The sequence below is a fragment of the Salvelinus fontinalis genome, chromosome 1, assembly GCF_029448725.1.
Source record: "Salvelinus fontinalis isolate EN_2023a chromosome 1, ASM2944872v1, whole genome shotgun sequence".
Lineage (NCBI taxonomy): Eukaryota > Metazoa > Chordata > Actinopteri > Salmoniformes > Salmonidae > Salvelinus > Salvelinus fontinalis.
This window is the reverse complement of record NC_074665.1, coordinates 9,317,788-9,336,207: the sequence shown is the minus strand read 5'-3', so window position 1 is coordinate 9,336,207 and position 18,420 is coordinate 9,317,788. Positions and strand designations below refer to the sequence as shown.

The 18,420-nt window shown below is 40.9% G+C and overlaps 2 protein-coding genes across 2 annotated transcripts in view; both read left to right on the top strand.

The window, feature by feature from the left end:
* Window positions 1-265: 265 nt before the first annotated feature.
* On the top strand, window positions 266-8,253 carry LOC129813146 (uncharacterized). Its single transcript, XM_055865418.1, has 2 exons — window positions 266-486; window positions 2,402-8,253. The coding sequence occupies exon 2, from the start codon at window positions 5,029-5,031 to the stop codon at window positions 6,103-6,105; it is 1,077 nt and encodes a 358-aa protein (XP_055721393.1). The 5' UTR covers window positions 266-486; window positions 2,402-5,028; the 3' UTR covers window positions 6,106-8,253.
* A 724-nt stretch (window positions 8,254-8,977) lies between these two features.
* The window catches only part of LOC129865555 (prostate stem cell antigen-like), a 21,643-nt gene continuing 12,200 nt past the window's right edge, over window positions 8,978-18,420 (top strand). The window contains exon 1 of the mRNA XM_055938433.1: window positions 8,978-9,029. Within this exon, the coding sequence (XP_055794408.1) occupies window positions 8,978-9,029 (52 nt within the window). The remainder of the gene's footprint in view (window positions 9,030-18,420) is intronic.

Here is an 18,420-nt window from a genome sequence, read left to right as displayed (position 1 = left end):
ATGTTCTCACCACCATGACACTAACATCCTGTATGTTCTGACCACCATGACACTAACATCCTGTATGTTCTCACCACCATGACACTAACATCCTGTATGTTCTGACCACCATGACACTAACATCCTGTATGTTCTGACCACCATGACACTAACATCCTGTATGTTCTGACCACCATGACACTAACATCCTGTATGTTCTGACCACCATGACACTAACATCCTGTATGTTCTGACCACCATGACACTAACATCCTGTATGTTCTGACCACCATGACACTAACATCCTGTATGTTCTGACCACCATGACACTAACATCCTGTATGTTCTCACCACCATGACACTAACATCCTGTTTGTGTATCTCAGGGCGAACGCTGACATCGCCCAGGTGAGGATGAAGTCCCGTCAGGAGACAGCAGCATACCAGGCCTCTCTCAGGAAGGAGACCATGAAGGTGGACTCACTGGAGAGAACTCTTGAGCAGAAGGTACTGATCTCGGATCAGTTTGGACTTTTATATCACAATTTATAAGATTTCATGGACGGGGGGGGGGGGGGACGGGACCATGAAGTCCTAGATAATCACGCTTTGTCAATAAAAGCCCCAGGATGCACTCATTATATGTGACAGACACACGACTCAAAACGAGGTCTCCTGTTAGCCCCTGAGCTAAAGGCTAGACAAGATGTCTTCAGGATGTTGCATTATACAGACGAAGGATCTTAATTTGATCATCCTGTTGCAGGAGAACGTTACTGCAGTGCAGGAAATGGAAAACGTGTAGTGTATTTGAGGTTTAAAAAGGCTTCCGAAGTTAATAATTTCCACTTTGAGATTTCACACTTAATTTTCCCTTATGAAAAATGTGTCCTGTTGTTGCAGGAATATTTTCAAGTTGAGGCAAACTGGCTCAAATTAAGATCCTACATCTGTATGTGACAGAATGGATTAGAAGCCAGGTGTCATGCATGTCAATAGCCTGTGTTAGCCCTTGGAGAAAAAGTCTAGGCAAGATGGAAGTCTACAGACCTACTAAACATGACAGACTGTCATGGAAACCAGTTGTGCCACTCTTTTTTGTCTTATCTTATTCATTTTGCCTAAAATATCATTAAGTGTTAAGTCACATTTTTGTAATTCGAATAAGTCTGAGTCACTGGGTCCACAACCTAAATGACTGTCCATACAAACACATAGCGGTGGTATATTATGGTGTTATATCTTTTGAACGGTAAAGGAATCACTCCGTTTTCTCGTTGAGGAAAAAAGGGATACTTGGCTACTTAGGCAACAGAACTTGGCTATGAAAATGCTGTGGGGAAAGTGAGAGGATCGATACTACAAATTCAAAGACAGCCTACTCTTCTATACTCCAGGGAAAGAAAAACATATAGACTGTTGTTTTACTATTAAAATTGTTTTTAATTTCCTAAAGCAGCGTGTGTTCATGTAAAAAAAAAAAAATTTTTTTTTTTTTGTGGTATCCAATTGGCAGTTGCAGTCTTGTCCCATTGCTGTAACTCCCGTACGGACTCGGGAGAGGCAAAGGTTGAGAACCGTGCGTCCTCCGAAATACGACCCAGCCGAGCCGCACTGCTTCTTGACACAATGCCAGTTTAACCGGGGAAGCCGACTGCACCAATGTGTGGGAGGAAACACTGTACACCTGGCCACCATGTCAGCGTGCACTGCGCCCGGCACAGGAGTCACTAGACGATGGGAAAAGAACCTAACATCCCCAAACTCTCCCCTTACCCAGACGACGCTGGGCCAATTGTGCGCCGCCCCGTGGGTCTCCCGGTTGCGGCCGGCTGCGACAGAGCCTGGACTCGAATCAGCTAGCGCTGTGATGCAGTGCCTTAGACCACTGCACCACTCGGGAGGCCCGTGCAGCTTGTGTTTAGTAACTAGGTTAACTAGAAGGCTGGTTGGTTGGTTAGTTGGTGATTGGTTAGTTACAGGGAAGCAAGAGAGTCGCCTGCCCGATATGTATTACCAGAGGTGGAGCCTGTCTGCCCACACTCATCGCTTGCTCCCCTGCAGCTCACCAGCTGATGTGCTGGGTGTGTCCCGTCCAGAACTGCGCTGTGCATCTATGGTGCATATATTAATTGTTCTCATCACTGAAAAGCTCTCAATCTCTCCAAAAACTCTTGTCCAGTTCATTTAGTTGTCAGATTTTAGTCACAGAGGTAATTTTGTCTCATCTTGTTTTATTAAAATGAAATAAAAAATATTGTTTGTTTAATTATAACATTTTCTGGGCCTATTTAGTCCGTTATAGTCTCATCACTTGCCACTGAAGAATTGTTGCTTGACAAATGTTTGAGTCACTATTTTTTTTTAACGAAATGAACACAGAATTACTCTAACCTCTTGGTTTTGTCTCTCTTCCTTAAAGAACAAAGAGATCGAAGAACTGACCAAGATCTGTGACGAGCTGATTGCCAAGATGGGAAAGAGCTAGCAATGCTGAACAGGTCCAGCCCACGTCTCCGGGGCCTGAGGGGGAAGGAGTGGTAGAAGAATAGAAGAATAGATAAAGAGAGAGGACGTGGTTGTCTCTTTTACGTCCAAACCTTCCCTTGGACTGATGGGTAACTGGACAGTTGGACAGTTGAAGCCAAAGTGGTCTCTGGATTTAATACACTACTGACTGACTATGTACATGTATCTACTGGCAACATTGCACCTCCAGAGTATTGGAGGGTCAATGGTTTTCTTCTGTTTCACCCAGTACATTTTGATGTGCCGATGTGTACCACATGTCCTGTATCAGGGATCCGGTGAAAGAGTGTTTAGAAATGTACTCTATATCATAAATGAGAGAGAGAGTGTGGTGTGTGTGTGTGTGTGTGTGTGTGTGTGTGTGTGTGTGTGTGTGTGTGTGTGTGTGTGTGTGTGTGTGTGTGTGTGTGTGTGTGTGTGTGTGTGTGTGTGGTGTATGTCTGTGTGTGTGTGGTGTATGTCTGTGTGTGTGTGGTGTATGTCTGTGTGTGTGTGGTGTTTGTCTGTGTGTGTGTGTGTGGTGTGTGTGTGTGTGTGTGTGTGTGTGTGTGGTGTATGTCTGTGTGTGTGTGGTGTATGTCTGTGTGTGTGTGGTGTATGTCTGTGTGTGTGTGGTGTATGTCTGTGTGTGTGTGTGTGGTGTATGTCTGTGTGTGTGTGTGTGGTGTATGTGTGTGTGTGTGTGTGTGGTGTGTGTGTGTGTGTGTGTGTGTGTGTGTGTGTGTGTGTGTGTGTGTGTGTGTGTGTGTGTGTGTGTGTGTGTGTGTGTGTGTGTGGTGTATGTGGGTCTCTGTGTGTGTGGGTGCGTGTGGTGTGGGTGGGCGGGTGGGTATGTACAAGTGTGCAACTCAGTCTCATGAGTTTACATGTAAATCCTGAGACTGCGTTGGAGTTGACATGTACACATTTACAGTTTGTACACATGTTGTGGTGTGTGTGGTGTGTGTGTGTGTGTGCGAGTGTGAAAGCGTGTGCGCGATAGAGAGAAAGGTGAGTGCATTGATTGAAGATAGACTGATATGCGATGTGGTTGCCATGACAGCAAATGATGGGGAAATACGGTTCCCTCTTCTAACTCCTGCTGTGTCTACAATCCTCGACACTAGAGAGTGAAACACAGATGAAAAGAAAACCATATATATATATATATATATATATATATATATAGAATAAATCAATGAATTGTTCAGTTAATAAGAAATATAGTTGATCACAGAAAACTGCATGTGGAAGTAGCAAAATATAAACGTCCTTTTTTTTTTGTAAGTAGGAAGTTGTGATGATGATTATAATAGAGATATATCTGCATTTTTGATACAATATTGTGTGGCTTCCCTTGATCGTGTTTTCGTGCAGATACTTTGCGAGGCATAATTTATGTCATATCTTATCTTGGAGAAAAAAAAACGTGTGATGGGATTTTTATTTTATTTTATTTTATTTTAATATTAATGACGATGAACAGTAATTGTTCCTGTAGTAATCAGGTGTTGGGACTGAGGGTAGGTAAGTCATTACATTTTGGATCTCTATGTCACAGTCCTGTCATAATTTATGTGTTCACAAAGGTGGAAGCAATTGAGAAAAAAGAGAGTTCTGCACAGCTACTCGTCTGGGTTCAAATGTTGAGTGTTTTGTTCTGACCTAGAGTGCCAAATGGGTGGAGTTTGCAGTTTTGGGACTATTTTATTTTATATGAATCTGTTAAACCAGGCAAGATTAATCAAGCACAGATAAAGTAATTGAATTCTAATAGTATTTGAACCCAGGTCTGCTGCACAGCTATATAGTGTACAGCATCTGCAACGTGAAATAAAGGATGACGATAGAAACACGGGATGTGCCTCTTCTTTGACAAAACAAACAACAAACACCTCCAAGTGATTAGGACAGCGTTTCCCGACCTAGGGGTCGCCTGATTTGAAAATGTGGTCGCAGGAGAAAAATGAAAAATTGTGTTTGGTTCACAGAGCCGGGGTTACGTCAGTATCTTCCGGTAGCCGCTGGATGAAATAAACATGGTGGTTTCGCAAATATTATTATTTTTTATATCAAAATGGGGTCGGGTGCCAGAAATGTTTGGGAACTATGTTTAACTCCTAAGCCACACACCTACCTACCTACCTACCTACCTACCTACCTACCTACCTAGGATTCTCAGTGCTGTGAGAATGACAGAAATGGTGTACAGTGTGTCATGTTTATTTCAGGAAACCTCTGTTAATTTTTGAACTTTTGTGGTGTTTAAATGCCTTCACACTCAACAGAGTGAATTTAACACTCAAAAGTGTTAAAATGTTAACACTTATAAAGTGTTTCTGTAACCCTATACAGAGTAGAAAATTAACACTGGCTGTGTGAAATTCACAATACGCTGGAGTGAACTAATTAGTAATTCACTCTACTCTGAAGTGAAATATAAAATGCACTCACTCTACAGTGGAGTAAAATGTAATTAAACGGTGTGATATATTTCCCAGGCTGTCTTTTCTTTTTGAGTGAATAGTAGAGTTACCACCCATGACTGTATTTGCAGAGATACCACCCATGACTGTATTTGTAAAGATACCACCCATGACTGTATTTGTAGAGAAACCACCCGTGACTTTATTTGTAGAGATACCACCCATGACTGTATTTGTAGAGAATCCACCCGTGACTTTATTTGTAGAGATACCACCCATGACTGTATTTGTAGAGAAACCACCCATGACTGTATTTGCAGAGATACCACCCATGACTGTATTTGTAAAGATACCACCCATGACTGTATTTGTAGAGAAACCACCCGTGACTTTATTTGTAGAGATACCACCCATGACTGTATTTGTAGAGATACCACCCATGACCTTAATTGTAGAGATACCACCCATGACTGTATTTGTAGAGATACCACCCATGACTGTATTTGTAGAGATACCACCCATGACTGTATTTGTAGAGATACTACCCATGACTGTATTTGTAGAGATACTACCCATGACTGTATTTATAGAGATACCACCCATGACTGTATTTGTAGAGAAACCGCCCATGACTGTATTTGTAGAGAAACCACCCATGACTGTATTTGTAGAGATACCACCCATGACTGTATTTGTAGAGATACCACCCATGACCTTAATTGTAGAGATACCACCCATGACTGTATTTATAGAGATACCACCCGTGTCCTTAATTGTAGAGATACCACCCATGACTGTATTTGTAGAGATACCACCCATGACTGTATTTGTAGAGATACTAACCATGACTGTATTTGTAGAGATGCCACCCATGACTATATTTGTAGAGATACCACCCATGACTGTATTTGTAGAGATACCACCCATGACTGTATTTGTAGAGATACCACCCATGACTGTATTTGTAGAGATACCACCCATGACTGTATTAGGTATTGACAGAGACATGGTTGTTGAATTAGTTCCTTTAAAAGGCGTGGCTTTCACCAAAGGCCCGATATCCCGACTTAAAGCATCAGCGTGCTTCAGCCGAACCAAAAGAGTGGGCTCGCATAAAAGACCTTCGCTTGATAAAATAGTACTGTTTGTCCATTTTGAGATGCTGTACCCAGTATACTGTACACCATCTTAGAATGAATCTAAGAGAACTCAAGAAATCTGTCATTAATTTATACGTTTTTTGCTGAAGTAATCTTAGTCGCATAATTTTACATCTAAGATGTTTGTTGCTGTATTTTTCAATAAAAAAATGTGCATGAAAATGGGTTATCTCTCGTTGAATGACAACAAAGCCTTATTAAAGAATCCCTACTGTCGACTATTCAACTATGAAGGGGGGTAGACTTCGGCTCCGAACTTCAGCTTGTCATCAGATTTTTTGTGTGTGTGCCTGAACAGCTGAAAAAAAAACCCTGACCTAAATCCAAAACAAACAAAAAAAGTCACAAAAAGTCATTATAATATATGCACGAAGTATTCGGCTGGGAAGCATGCGGACTCCTTTCCAAAATTACGCCTTTCAAAAATTACGCCTTCCCAAAATCACGCCTTTCCTACGCACTTCTTAGTAGTTGGTATTCAGACTTACCTTATGAAGGTGTGTAACCTTAAGCCATCCCTTTAAATACGGTGTACCTTTAAATAGAATTTTAATGACAGACTAGAATACATCGAGAGAAGGGATTCTGAAAATAGTGATCAATGAAAGAATGCCATCTACCAACTGGTAGATTTAAAATACCAGTTGGTTGTTGGCACTGCACCTGAGACCACTGTGCAAGAGGTGTCACTATAGTCCCCGAATCCAGGCTGCATCATATCAGGCTGTGATTGGGAGTCCCATAGGGCGGCGGGAAATTGGCCCAGCATCGTCCAGGTTTGGTCGGGGTAGGCCGTCATCGTAAAATAAGAATTCGTTCTTAAAACCTTTCAAGGACACACGTTCCGCTAGCGGCACCCCCCCCCACACCCCCACTGAAAAGGCAGAGCCGCGAAATTCAAAAAAAATATATTTTTAAAATATTTAACTTTCACACATTAAAGTCCAATACAGCTAATGAAAGACACAGATCTTGTGAATCCAGCCAACATGTCCGATTTTTAAAATGTTTTACAGGGAAGACACAATATGTAAAGATGTAAATCTATTAGCTAAAAACACATTAGCATAATCCACCATCTTTACTTTGTCCACCAACAACAGTAGCTATCACCAATTCGGCTAAACTAAGATATTGATAGCCCCTAACCAAGAAAAAACCTCATCAGATGACAGTCTGATAACATATTTATGGTATAGGATAGGTTTTGTTAGAAAAATGTGCATATTTCAGGTAGATGGCATAGTTTACAATTGCACCCACCGTCACAAATGGACTAGAATAATTACAATGAGCAACGTGTTTACCTAACTACTAATCATCAAACATTTCGTAAAAATACACAGCATACACGAATCGAAAGACACAGATCCTGTGAATACAGACAATATTTCAGATTTTCTAAGTGTCTTACAGCGAAAACACAATAAATCGTTATATTAGCATAGCACATGTGCAAACATTACCCCAGCATTGATTCTAGCCAAAGAGAGCGATAACGTAAACATCGCCAAAATGTATTAATTTTTTCACTAACCTTCTCAGAATTCTTCAGATGACACTCCTGTAACATCACATTACAACATACATATACAGTTTGTTCGAAAATGTGCATATTTAGCCACCAAAATCGTGGTTAGACAATGAGAAAAGTTGCCCAGCTGGTCAGAAAATGTCCTGCGCCACATTAGACAGTGATCTAGTCGTATACATAAATACTCATAAACGTGACTAAAAAATATAGGGTGGACAGCGATTGATAGACAATTTAATTCTTAATACAATCGCGGAATTACATTTTTTAAATTATCCTTACTTTTCAATACAGTTTGCGCCAAGCGAAGCTACGTCAAAAAAGATGGCGTCCTAAGCCACTAACATTTTTTGACAGAAACACGATTTATCGTAATAAATTGTTCCTACTTTGAGCTGTTCTTCCATCAGTATCTTGGGCAAAGGATCCTTTCTTGGGTCTAATCGTCTTTTGGTGGAAAGCTGTCCTCTTGCCATGTGGAAATGCCAACTGCGTTCGGCATGAACTGGAAGCGTGCCCAGAGATTCACAGTGTCTCAGAAATAAATGTCCCAAAATCGCACTAAACGGATATAAATTGCTATAAAACGCTTTAAATTAACTACCTTATGATGTTTTTAACTCCTATAACGAGTAGAAACATGACCGGAGAAAGATTACTCCCTACACTAATGCTTGGAAAAGTGCGGGTCGGTGGCCGCCGCGCGCATGACGCACCAAGAAAAGAGTTCCTACCTACAGGTTTTTTTCATTTATAGTGCCTGTGATTGCGCAATCGACACCATTCAAATCGTCATCACGTAAAGGCATCCAGGGGAAGACGTAAGCAGTGTCCGTATACTCATAGGAATAACAGTGGCCTTAAAACTGACTCCAGAACAGGGGCCAACATTTCTGAAATCTGACTCCATGTCAGGGAAATTGCTGTAGAATGAGTTCTGTTCCTCTTAGAGACAAAATTTCAACTCCTATAGAAACTATAGACTGTTTTCTATCCAATAATAATAATAATATGCATATTGTACGATCAAGAATTTTGTAGGAAGCCGTTTCAAAAATTACACGATTACCATAAATAGTGACAACAGCACCCCCTAGCCTTAACAGGTTTTAATGAATTGCCAGATTGAATTTTTTATTTTATTTGATATTACATTTTTGAAGGTGGAAATAAGTGTACAATAGGGGTTGAACAACAGTCCTATAAATCTACTCTAATTCTCAGTAATTATGGAGCTGTTGTTGTGTACGTTGTGAACCGTGCGCCAGGCCCCAGGTTTAACCTGCAAAGTGTGGTCTGAGTTCCATAATGATTCTAATAGGCTACACGTCCAAAATTACTACACAACTTTAACTTATTTTAATCCACCAATGCTAGTGACCCTCAGGAACAACTTAAACGGACATGACAGAGGACAGAAAGGTAAGAGGAGAGGAATGGAATGATGCAAAATGTAGGTTACAAACTGAAGGAAACTTACAGTTATAAATGTAGGATACAAACTGAAGGAAACTAACAGTTATAATGTAGGATACAAACTGAAGGAAACTAACAGTTATAAATGTAGGATACAAACTGAAGGAAACTAATACTACAGTTATAAATGTAGGTTACAAACTGAAGGAAACTAACACTACAGTTATAAATGTAGGATACAAACTGAAGGAAACTAACAGTTATAATGTAGGATACAAACTGAAGGAAACTAATACTACAGTTATAAATGTAGGTTACAAACTGAAGGAAACTAACACTACAGTTATAAATGTAGGATACAAACTGAAGGAAACTAACACTACAGTTATAAATGTAGGATACAAACTGAAGGAAACTAACAGTTATAATGTAGGATACAAACTGAAGGAAACTAACAGTTATAATGTAGGTTACAAACTGAAGGAAACTAACAGTTATAAATGTAGGATACAAACTGAAGGAAACTAACACTACAGCTATAAATGTAGGATACAAACTGAAGGAAACTAACACTACAGTTATAAATGTAGGATACAAACTGAAGGAAACTAACAGTTATAAATGTAGGATACAAACTGAAGGAAACTAACAGTTATAAATGTAGGATACAAACTGAATGAAACTAACAGTTATAAATGTAGGTTACAAACTGAAGGAAACTAACAGTTATAAATGTAGGATACAAACTGAAGGAAACTAACAGTTATAAATGTAGGATACAAACTGAAGGAAACTAACACTACAGTTATAAATGTAGGATACAAACTGAAGGAAACTAACAGTTATAAATGTAGGATACAAACTGAAGGAAACTAACAGTTATTAATGTAGGATACAAACTGAAGGAAACTAACACTACAGTTATAAATGTAGGATACAAACTGAAGGAAACTAACACTACAGTTATAAATGTAGGTTACAAACTGAAGGAAACTAACAGTTATAAATGTAGGTTACAAACTGAAGGAAACTAATACTACAGTTATAAATGTAGGTTACAAACTGAAGGAAACTAACACTACAGTTATAAATGTAGGTTACAAACTGAAGGAAACTAACAGTTATAAATGTAGGATACAAACTGAAGGAAACTAACACTACAGTTATAAATGTAGGATACAAACTGAAGGAAACTAACAGTTATAAATGTAGGATACAAACTGAAGGAAACTAACACTACAGTTATAAATGTAGGATACAAACTGAATGAAACTAACAGTTATAAATGTAGGATACAAACTGAAGGAAACTAACAGTTATAAATGTAGGATACAAACTGGAGGAAACTAACACTAAAGTTATAAATGTAGGATACAAACTGAAGGAAACTAACAGTTATAAATGTAGGATACAAACTGAAGGAAACTAACAGTTATAAATGTAGGATACAAACTGAAGGAAACTAATACTACAGTTATAAATGTAGGTTACAAACTGAAGGAAACTAACACTACAGTTATAAATGTAGGATACAAACTGAAGGAAACTAACAGTTATAAATGTAGGATACAAACTGAAGGAAACTAACAGTTATAAATGTAGGATACAAACTGAAGGAAACTAACACTACAGTTATAAATGTAGGATACAAACTGAAGGAAACTAACAGTTATAAATGTAGGATACAAACTGAAGGAAACTAACACTACAGTTATAAATGTAGGATACAAACTGAAGGAAACTAACAGTTATAAATGTAGGATACAAACTGAAGGAAACTAACAGTTATAAATGTAGGTTACAAACTGAAGGAAACTAATACTACAGTTATAAATGTAGGATACAAACTGAAGGAAACTAACACTACAGTTATAAATGTAGGATACAAACTGAAGGAAACTAACACTACAGTTATAAATGTAGGATACAAACTGAAGGAAACTAACAGTTATAAATGTAGGATACAAACTGAAGGAAACTAACACTACAGTTATAAATGTAGGTTACAAACTGAAGGAAACTAACACTACAGTTATAAATGTAGGTTACAAACTGAAGGAAACTAACACTACAGTTATAAATGTAGGATACAAACTGAAGGAAACTAACACTACAGTTATAAATGTAGGATACAAACTGAAGGAAACTAACAGTTATAAATGTAGGTTACAAACTGAAGGAAACTAACACTACAGTTATAATGTAGGATACAAACTGAAGGAAACTAACACTACAGTTATAAATGTAGGATACAAACTGAATGAAACTAACAGTTATAAATGTAGGATACAAACTGAAGGAAACTAACACTACAGTTATAAATGTAGGATACAAACTGAAGGAAACTAACAGTTATAAATGTAGGATACAAACTGAAGGAAACTAACAGTTATAAATGTAGGTTACAAACTGAAGGAAACTAACAGTTATAAATGTAGGATACAAACTGAAGGAAACTAACAGTTATAAATGTAGGATACAAACTGAAGGAAACTAACACTACAGTTATAAATGTAGGATACAAACTGAAGGAAACTAACACTACAGTTATAAATGTAGGATACAAACTGAAGGAAACTAACAGTTATAAATGTATTTGGGTATTACTGACGGTGGCTCCCGATAGTGGCTAGAATTGAACTAGATACAAATTGTAAAATAAAAATGTAGAAAAGACCGGGTATTTTAAACCACATACATCAACTAGGCAGGCTCAGTCCTACGGAAGCCTGCAGCTTTCATCCACACCAATTATGAGGGTACACAATAGAAATTCTGTCATGTTGATGTCCTTTTTAGGTTGCATCCATTTGGCTGGTTTCACATGTGTCTCCACTGTCGTGTCTTTGGCTATGACGGATTAAGTTATTTGACATGTTATTCTATAAAATCCTTTCTCTGTAATTCATTTTCCCTGATTAAGCTAATCATGTAAATGTAATTGACTAGAAAGTCGGGGCACCACGAAAGAGTGTTTAAAGAGCTGTTATCTTCCGAATAAACTCTTAAAGACCTAGTAATATTTTACATCAATAGCAGTCAATATTAATCGTCACCTTATTTCAGTCTCATCTGAAAGTTGTAAATTCTTGGTTATCTTCATGAACCCTGGCTAACAAGTTGAATCAGTAATACAACATTTGGTTTAATTATTTATTTACTAAATACCTGAATAATCACACAGAATTACATCTACACAGAATGGATCACACATTGATTACAAATTATGTCATTAAGGAAAACGTCCCTAGTGGACGGAACAGATATGACAGCTGGTTACACAAAGAACGGGGGTTGGGTTTGAATGAAAGAGCGGGAAGACTTGAGGAACAAAGGGAAAAGCTATGTCTCTATCAGACCGTAGGCAGCTACTCTATCGTAAATACAGTATCTTATGCATTCTAAATTACTGCCCATTTGGAAAAGGAAAATGCAATAAATATTTACTCTGAGCTGCGCTTCAATAGGTTGGTGGTAGATGGAAGGCCGTGTTGCCCAACAGAGTCCTTGGTCCTTTGAAGAGTGTCTCTGGTGGTGAACGGCATACGTTGTAGTGTCGTTGTTGTGTGGTAGATGGGATACTCTGTCCGTCCTTTCCTAGCCCACGTTTACAGCTGCTGTTGCTTACTCAACGGCTAGGATGTCTCACTTCTTTAGTGAGTAAGAGTTCAAAGTTTATACCATTCACAACCAAAGCTCACGCTGAGGTTGGCTTAGTTCTGTAGTTTACATGTTAGTCCTTTTCAACGTATGGATCGTCGTCCTATCGTCCTCGGAACAGATAGTTACATTTTCGTCAAGGGCTTATATAGTGGAGGGAGAGAAGGGTGTGTTTCCTAGTTTATAACCAATGTCTCTTCACAGGGGCTGGCCACTGATTGAGCAGAGCTCTAACTTTATGAAAACTCAAATCTCTCATTTGGAAGCTAAAATTACATTTAATCTTTTCACAAATAGTGTCGTATTTAAACATTTAAATTGCACAACAATTCCATATGAATCTGATAACTAGAATGTGTAGACTTTCCCAGATACAGTTTATGTCGTCCTGCCATCAGTCATAATGACTCAGACGACAACCGAACTGACATCATATTCATTAAGTACCAACGCATATTTTCACCTGGTTCTATTACCGAAATATGGTTCCTTTCCCCCCACTTGTTTGATGTTCCCAGACTCTCTATGATTAACAAAGGCTATTCAAAAATCCTTCATTAGAGTCCGAGAGAGAGGGAAGGGAGAAAGGTATTTATGGGGGGGGTCATAAACCTTACCCACAGGCCAAAGTCATGACACAAGGGATAAAAAAATAAAATAAAATCTAAAACATTTGCTACATGTATTTACAATCCCCTTCCCCAAACAGATGACTCATTTACCTAGCTCTTATCAATAGCTCTTATCAATAGCTCTTATCAATAGCTCTTATCAATAGCTCTTATCAATAGCTCTTATCAATAGCTCTTATCAATAGCTCTTATCTGTGTAGAAATGGCAGTGCGTGGAGAATGCGGTTATTTCTATCCGGAAAAATTAAAGTAGAGGCTTTTCCCACTTGGAAACGGCAGGTTCGCTCAACATTATTCATGGTTTGGCGCATAAAAGGCGGTAGAATTATGAGGGATTGAAGTCAAGGTCAGAAAAAGGCTTATCTGCGGACACCACCACCTTCATCTCTTTGATCTCTACCCCAAACAAATAGCTAGTGAATAGCTAGTGAATAGCATGCTATTCTCATGATTAAGTTCAAGCTCAGAATACGTATAGAGAGAAAAGTACATAAAATGGAAATTACGTTCCATTTAACTCAGGTTGGAATCGGGGCCCAAGTGAGTTCCTAGGCGAATGTTATTTAATCAAATTAAACTATGACAATATACATTAAGTATATCATAAGGCCTTACTTTGATGGCCTAGTTTGAAACTAACTCAGTCAGGAAACACCTGGTTTACAGGACAAATCAGTCCTGCAAAGTCACATTATCCTGGCTTGCAAAGTGATGTGTAATTTCTACTGGATTCCTATAGGAATCCATTCTGAATGACTGTCAGGATAATGGAAATTGATAAAGGAGACTACCTAAACCATTTAAACTGGAACACCCAGTAACGGTAACTAAATTATTTGATTGGTTTAGGTCCCATGTGGCTCAGTTGGTAGAGCATGGCGCTTGCAATGCCAGGGTTGTGGGTTCATTCCCCACGGGGGGACCAGGATGAATATGTATGAACTTTCCAATTTGTAAGTCGCTCTGGATAAGAGCGTCTGCTAAATGACTTAAATGTAAAATGTAAATGTTTATATAGCTTAAGAATAATTAATCAATCAATGTACATGCAACAATACAGATATTGAAAACAATACAGAAAAATCTACCCGTAGTAGAGAATTCTGCAAAATACACTCTTAGAAAAAAGGTGCTATCTCGAACATAAAAGGGTTTGGCTTTGGCTGTCCCCATAGGAGAACACGTTTTGGTTCCAGGTAGAACCCTTTTGGTTCCAAGTAAAACCGTTTTGGTTCCAAGTAAAACCGTTTTGGTTCCAAGTAAAACCGTTTTGGATTCCATGTACCTGGAAACCAAAAGGGTTTTACTTGGAACCAAAAAGGGTTCTCCCATGGGGAGAGTGTGGGACATGGAGGCAGATTATATGGCTCGTTACCAGAGCCATAGGCCTCCAGTGGAGAAACTAACCTAGCCGCTACCAGAGCCATAGGCCTCCAGAGGAGAAGCTAACCTAGCCGCTACCAGAGCCATAGGCCTCCAGTGAAGAAACTAACCTAGCCGCTACCAGAGCCATAGGCCTCCAGTGGAGAAGCTAACCTAGCCGCTACCAGAGCCATAGGCCTCCAGTGGAGAAGCTAACCTAGCCGCTACCAGAGCCATAGGTCTCCAGTGGAGAAGCTAACCTAGCCGTTACCAGAGTCATAGGCCTCCAGTGGAGAAGCTAACCTAGCCGCTACCAGAGCCATAGGCCTCCAGTGGAGAAGCTAACCTAGCCGCTACCAGAGCCATAGGCCTCCAGTGGAGAAGCTAACCTAGCCGCTACCAGAGCAATGGGCCTCCAGTGGAGAAGCTAACCTAGCCGCTACCAGAGCCATAGGCCTCCAGTGGAGAAGCTAGCATAGCCGCTACCAGAGCCATAGGCCTCCAGTGGAGAAGCTAGCCTAGCCGTTACCAGAGCCATAGGCCTCCAGTGGAGAAGCTAGCCTAGCCGCTACCAGAGCCATAGGCCTCCAGTGGAGAAGCTAGCCTAGCCGCTACCAGAGCCATAGGCCTCCAGTGGAGAAGCTAGCCAAGCCGCTACCAGAGCCATAGGCCTCCAATGGAGAAGCTAGCCTAGCCGCTACCAGAGCCATAGGCCTCCAGTGGAGAAGCTAAACTCTAACCAGTAACCGCTAATCTCCTCGTCTGTGCAGGCAGGATGAGGTATTAGCTCCTTGCTAGCAGAAGAAGACAGGATTAAGATCAGAGGGGTTTAGCAGCAAACAACCTGCTTTTCATTGTGTGAACACATCGCTCCAGGGAACGACCAGCAAGTTAAAAAACCCAACGTATTTTCATTGTGCAATCTCATCGTTCCAGGGAAGGAGACCACAAAGGAAGGACCACCATCATCACCAACAACATGAGATCTTTCCAGAGCGGTATTCTACTCCTCGTCTCCCTACTCTTTCTCATTAACTACAGTAAGGACTATCTTGGTTCTATCGTTCTGGCTTTAATACTGGGCATTTTGAGATAATGTATTCAATCTTGATCTCTATACCTCTCTTGTCTCCACTTTCCCCTCTTTCTTTGCTCTTTTATCTTCTATCCATCCAGCTTTTGTTTTTCATTCTTAATCCATCCTCTTTTATTCATGCCATTTCACTCTTCCTCTTTCTCAACCTTATTGTTCCCGTGCTTCCTCTTCCTCTTCCTCTTTCTCAACCTTATTGTTCCCGTGCTTCCTCTTCCTCTTCCTCCTTTCTCAACCTTATTGTTCCCTTGCTTCCTCTTCCTCCTTTCTCAACCTTATTGTTCCCGTGCTTCCTCTTCCTCGTTTCTCAACCTTATTGTTCCCCCTGCCTCCTCTTCCTCCTTTCTCAACCTTATTGTTCCCCTTGCCTCCTCTTCCTCCTTTCTCAACCTTATTGTTCCCTTGCTTCCTCTTCCTCCTTTCTCAACCTTATTGTTCCCTTGCCTCCTCTTCCTCTTTCTCAACCTTATTGTTCCCCTTGCCTCCTCTTCCTCCTTTCTCAACCTTATTGTTCCCTTGCTTCCTCTTCCTCCTTTCTCAACCTTATTGTTCCCTTGCCTCCTCTTCCTCCTTTGTCAACCTTATTGTTCCCTTGCCTCCTCTTCCTCCTTTCTCAACCTTATTGTTCCCCTTGCCTCCTCTTCCTCTTTCTCAACCTTATTGTTCCCTTGCCTCCTCTTCCTCCTTTCTCAACCTTATTGTTCCCTTGCCTCGTCTTCCTCCTGTCTCAACCTTATTGTTCCCGTGCTTCCTCTTCCCCCTTTCTCAACCTTTTTGTTCCCTTGCTTCCTCTTCCATGTCACTCCCTTCTTCTTCTTCTTCCAGACTGTATCTCCTCCTCTCGCTCCTGGCCCTCTCTCTCTCTTGCATAACCTCTTCCAACTTCCAGAAACTCTTCGCTTCTGACTCGTTCTCTTGTCTTTTTCTCCTTTCCAGCTTTGATCTATTCCACCGCTGTTGTCCTTTACAATCAAACCCTTTTAATTCATCTTCATACTCTTCTAGCACCTTGTTAATGGACTAATTGGGATTGAGGTAATGGATTAATTGGGATTTGAATGTGTATGTGTAGGTTTTAGCTTCTTTAAGCCTCTGAAAGCATGCAGTTTACCATGACCATGACAAACACTGTACCATTGTTTTAGGTTTAATCTTTGTTCTGTGCAATGGCAGTTAAGTATACGAGGTAAGACACATAGACTGAGTGTACAAAACATTAGGAACACCTGCTCTTTCCATGACATAGACTGACCAGGTGAATCCAGGTGAAAGCTATGATCCCTTAATGATGTCACTTGTTAAATCCACTTCAATCAGTATAGATGAAGTGGAGGAGACGGGTTAAAGATGGATGTTTAAGCCTTGAGACAATTGAGACATGGATTGTGTATGTTTGTCATTCAGAGGGTGAATGGGTAAGGCAAAATGTTTAAATGCCTTTGAACGGGGTATGGTAGTAGGTTTGAGTGTGTCAAGAACTGCAGTTTCAAGAATCGTCCACCACCCAAAGGACATCCAGCCATCTTGACACAACTGTGGGAAGCATTGGAGTCCACATGGGCCAACATCCCTGTGGAACGCTTTCAACACCTTGTATAATCCATGCCCTGATGAATTGAGGCTGTTCTGAGGGGGAAAAGGGGAGGATGGGTGCAAACTCAATATTAGGAAGGTGTTCCTAATATTCTGTCACTCAGCCTAGACCAACAACCGAAAAACCCGAGTCATTGACCTTAATTACCCTGGACGGTAACAGCTCTGCCTGTCACGTGATGACGCTGGAGAGACGAAGCAGTTACGGGGAGTAAAACGTTTAATAAATAACGGACATGGAACGAGACAGGAACAGCGGCAGCAAACTAATAACGAAGACAAAAACAATGGATTGCAGCGGCGGCGGGGAACAGAGTTGGGGAACTGACAAATATAGGGGAGGAAATGAACAGGTGATAAGGGAGTCCAGGTGAGTCCGATAACGCTGATGCGCGTGGCGAGGGAAGGCAGGTGTGTGTGACGAGGGAAGGCAGGTGTGTGTGACGAGGGAAGGCAGGTGTGTGTGACGAGGGAAGGCAGGTGTGTGTGACGAGGGAAGGCAGGTGTGTGTGACGAGGGAAGGCAGGTGTGTGTGACGAGGGAAGGCAGGTGTGTGTGACGAGGGAAGGCAGGTGTGTGTGACGAGGGAAGGCAGGTGTGTGTGACGAGGGAAGGCAGGTGTGTGTGACGAGGGAAGGCAGGTGTGTGTGACGAGGGAAGGCAGGTGTGTGTGACGAGGGAAGGCAGGTGTGTGTGACGAGGGAAGGCAGGTGTGTGTGAAGAGGGAAGGCAGGTGTGTGTGACGAGGGAAGGCAGGTGTGTGTGACGAGGGAAGGCAGGTGTGTGTGACGAGGGAAGGCAGGTGTGTGTGACGAGGGAAGGCAGGTGTGCGTGATGCAGGGAAACATGGCGCCCTCAAGTGCCGGGGGAGAGCGGGAGCAGACGTGACGCTGCCAGACTGACTACTGGGCTGGGGTTCGGTAACTAAAGGTGGGACTCCTGTAGTCTACTCCGAGAAACAAGGCACTGAGGCCACACGTGTCTGGGTGGTGTGTGATGCTCCTCTGTCCTGATATAACTGCTTAAGGCCTCACTGACCTTGTAAGCTACATTGGCT

What these genes read in the sequence shown, in the direction of transcription:
- LOC129813146 (XM_055865418.1), top strand. Translation starts at nt 5,029, where the DNA reads ATGACTGTATTTGCAGAGATACCACCCATGACTGTATTTGTAAAGATA.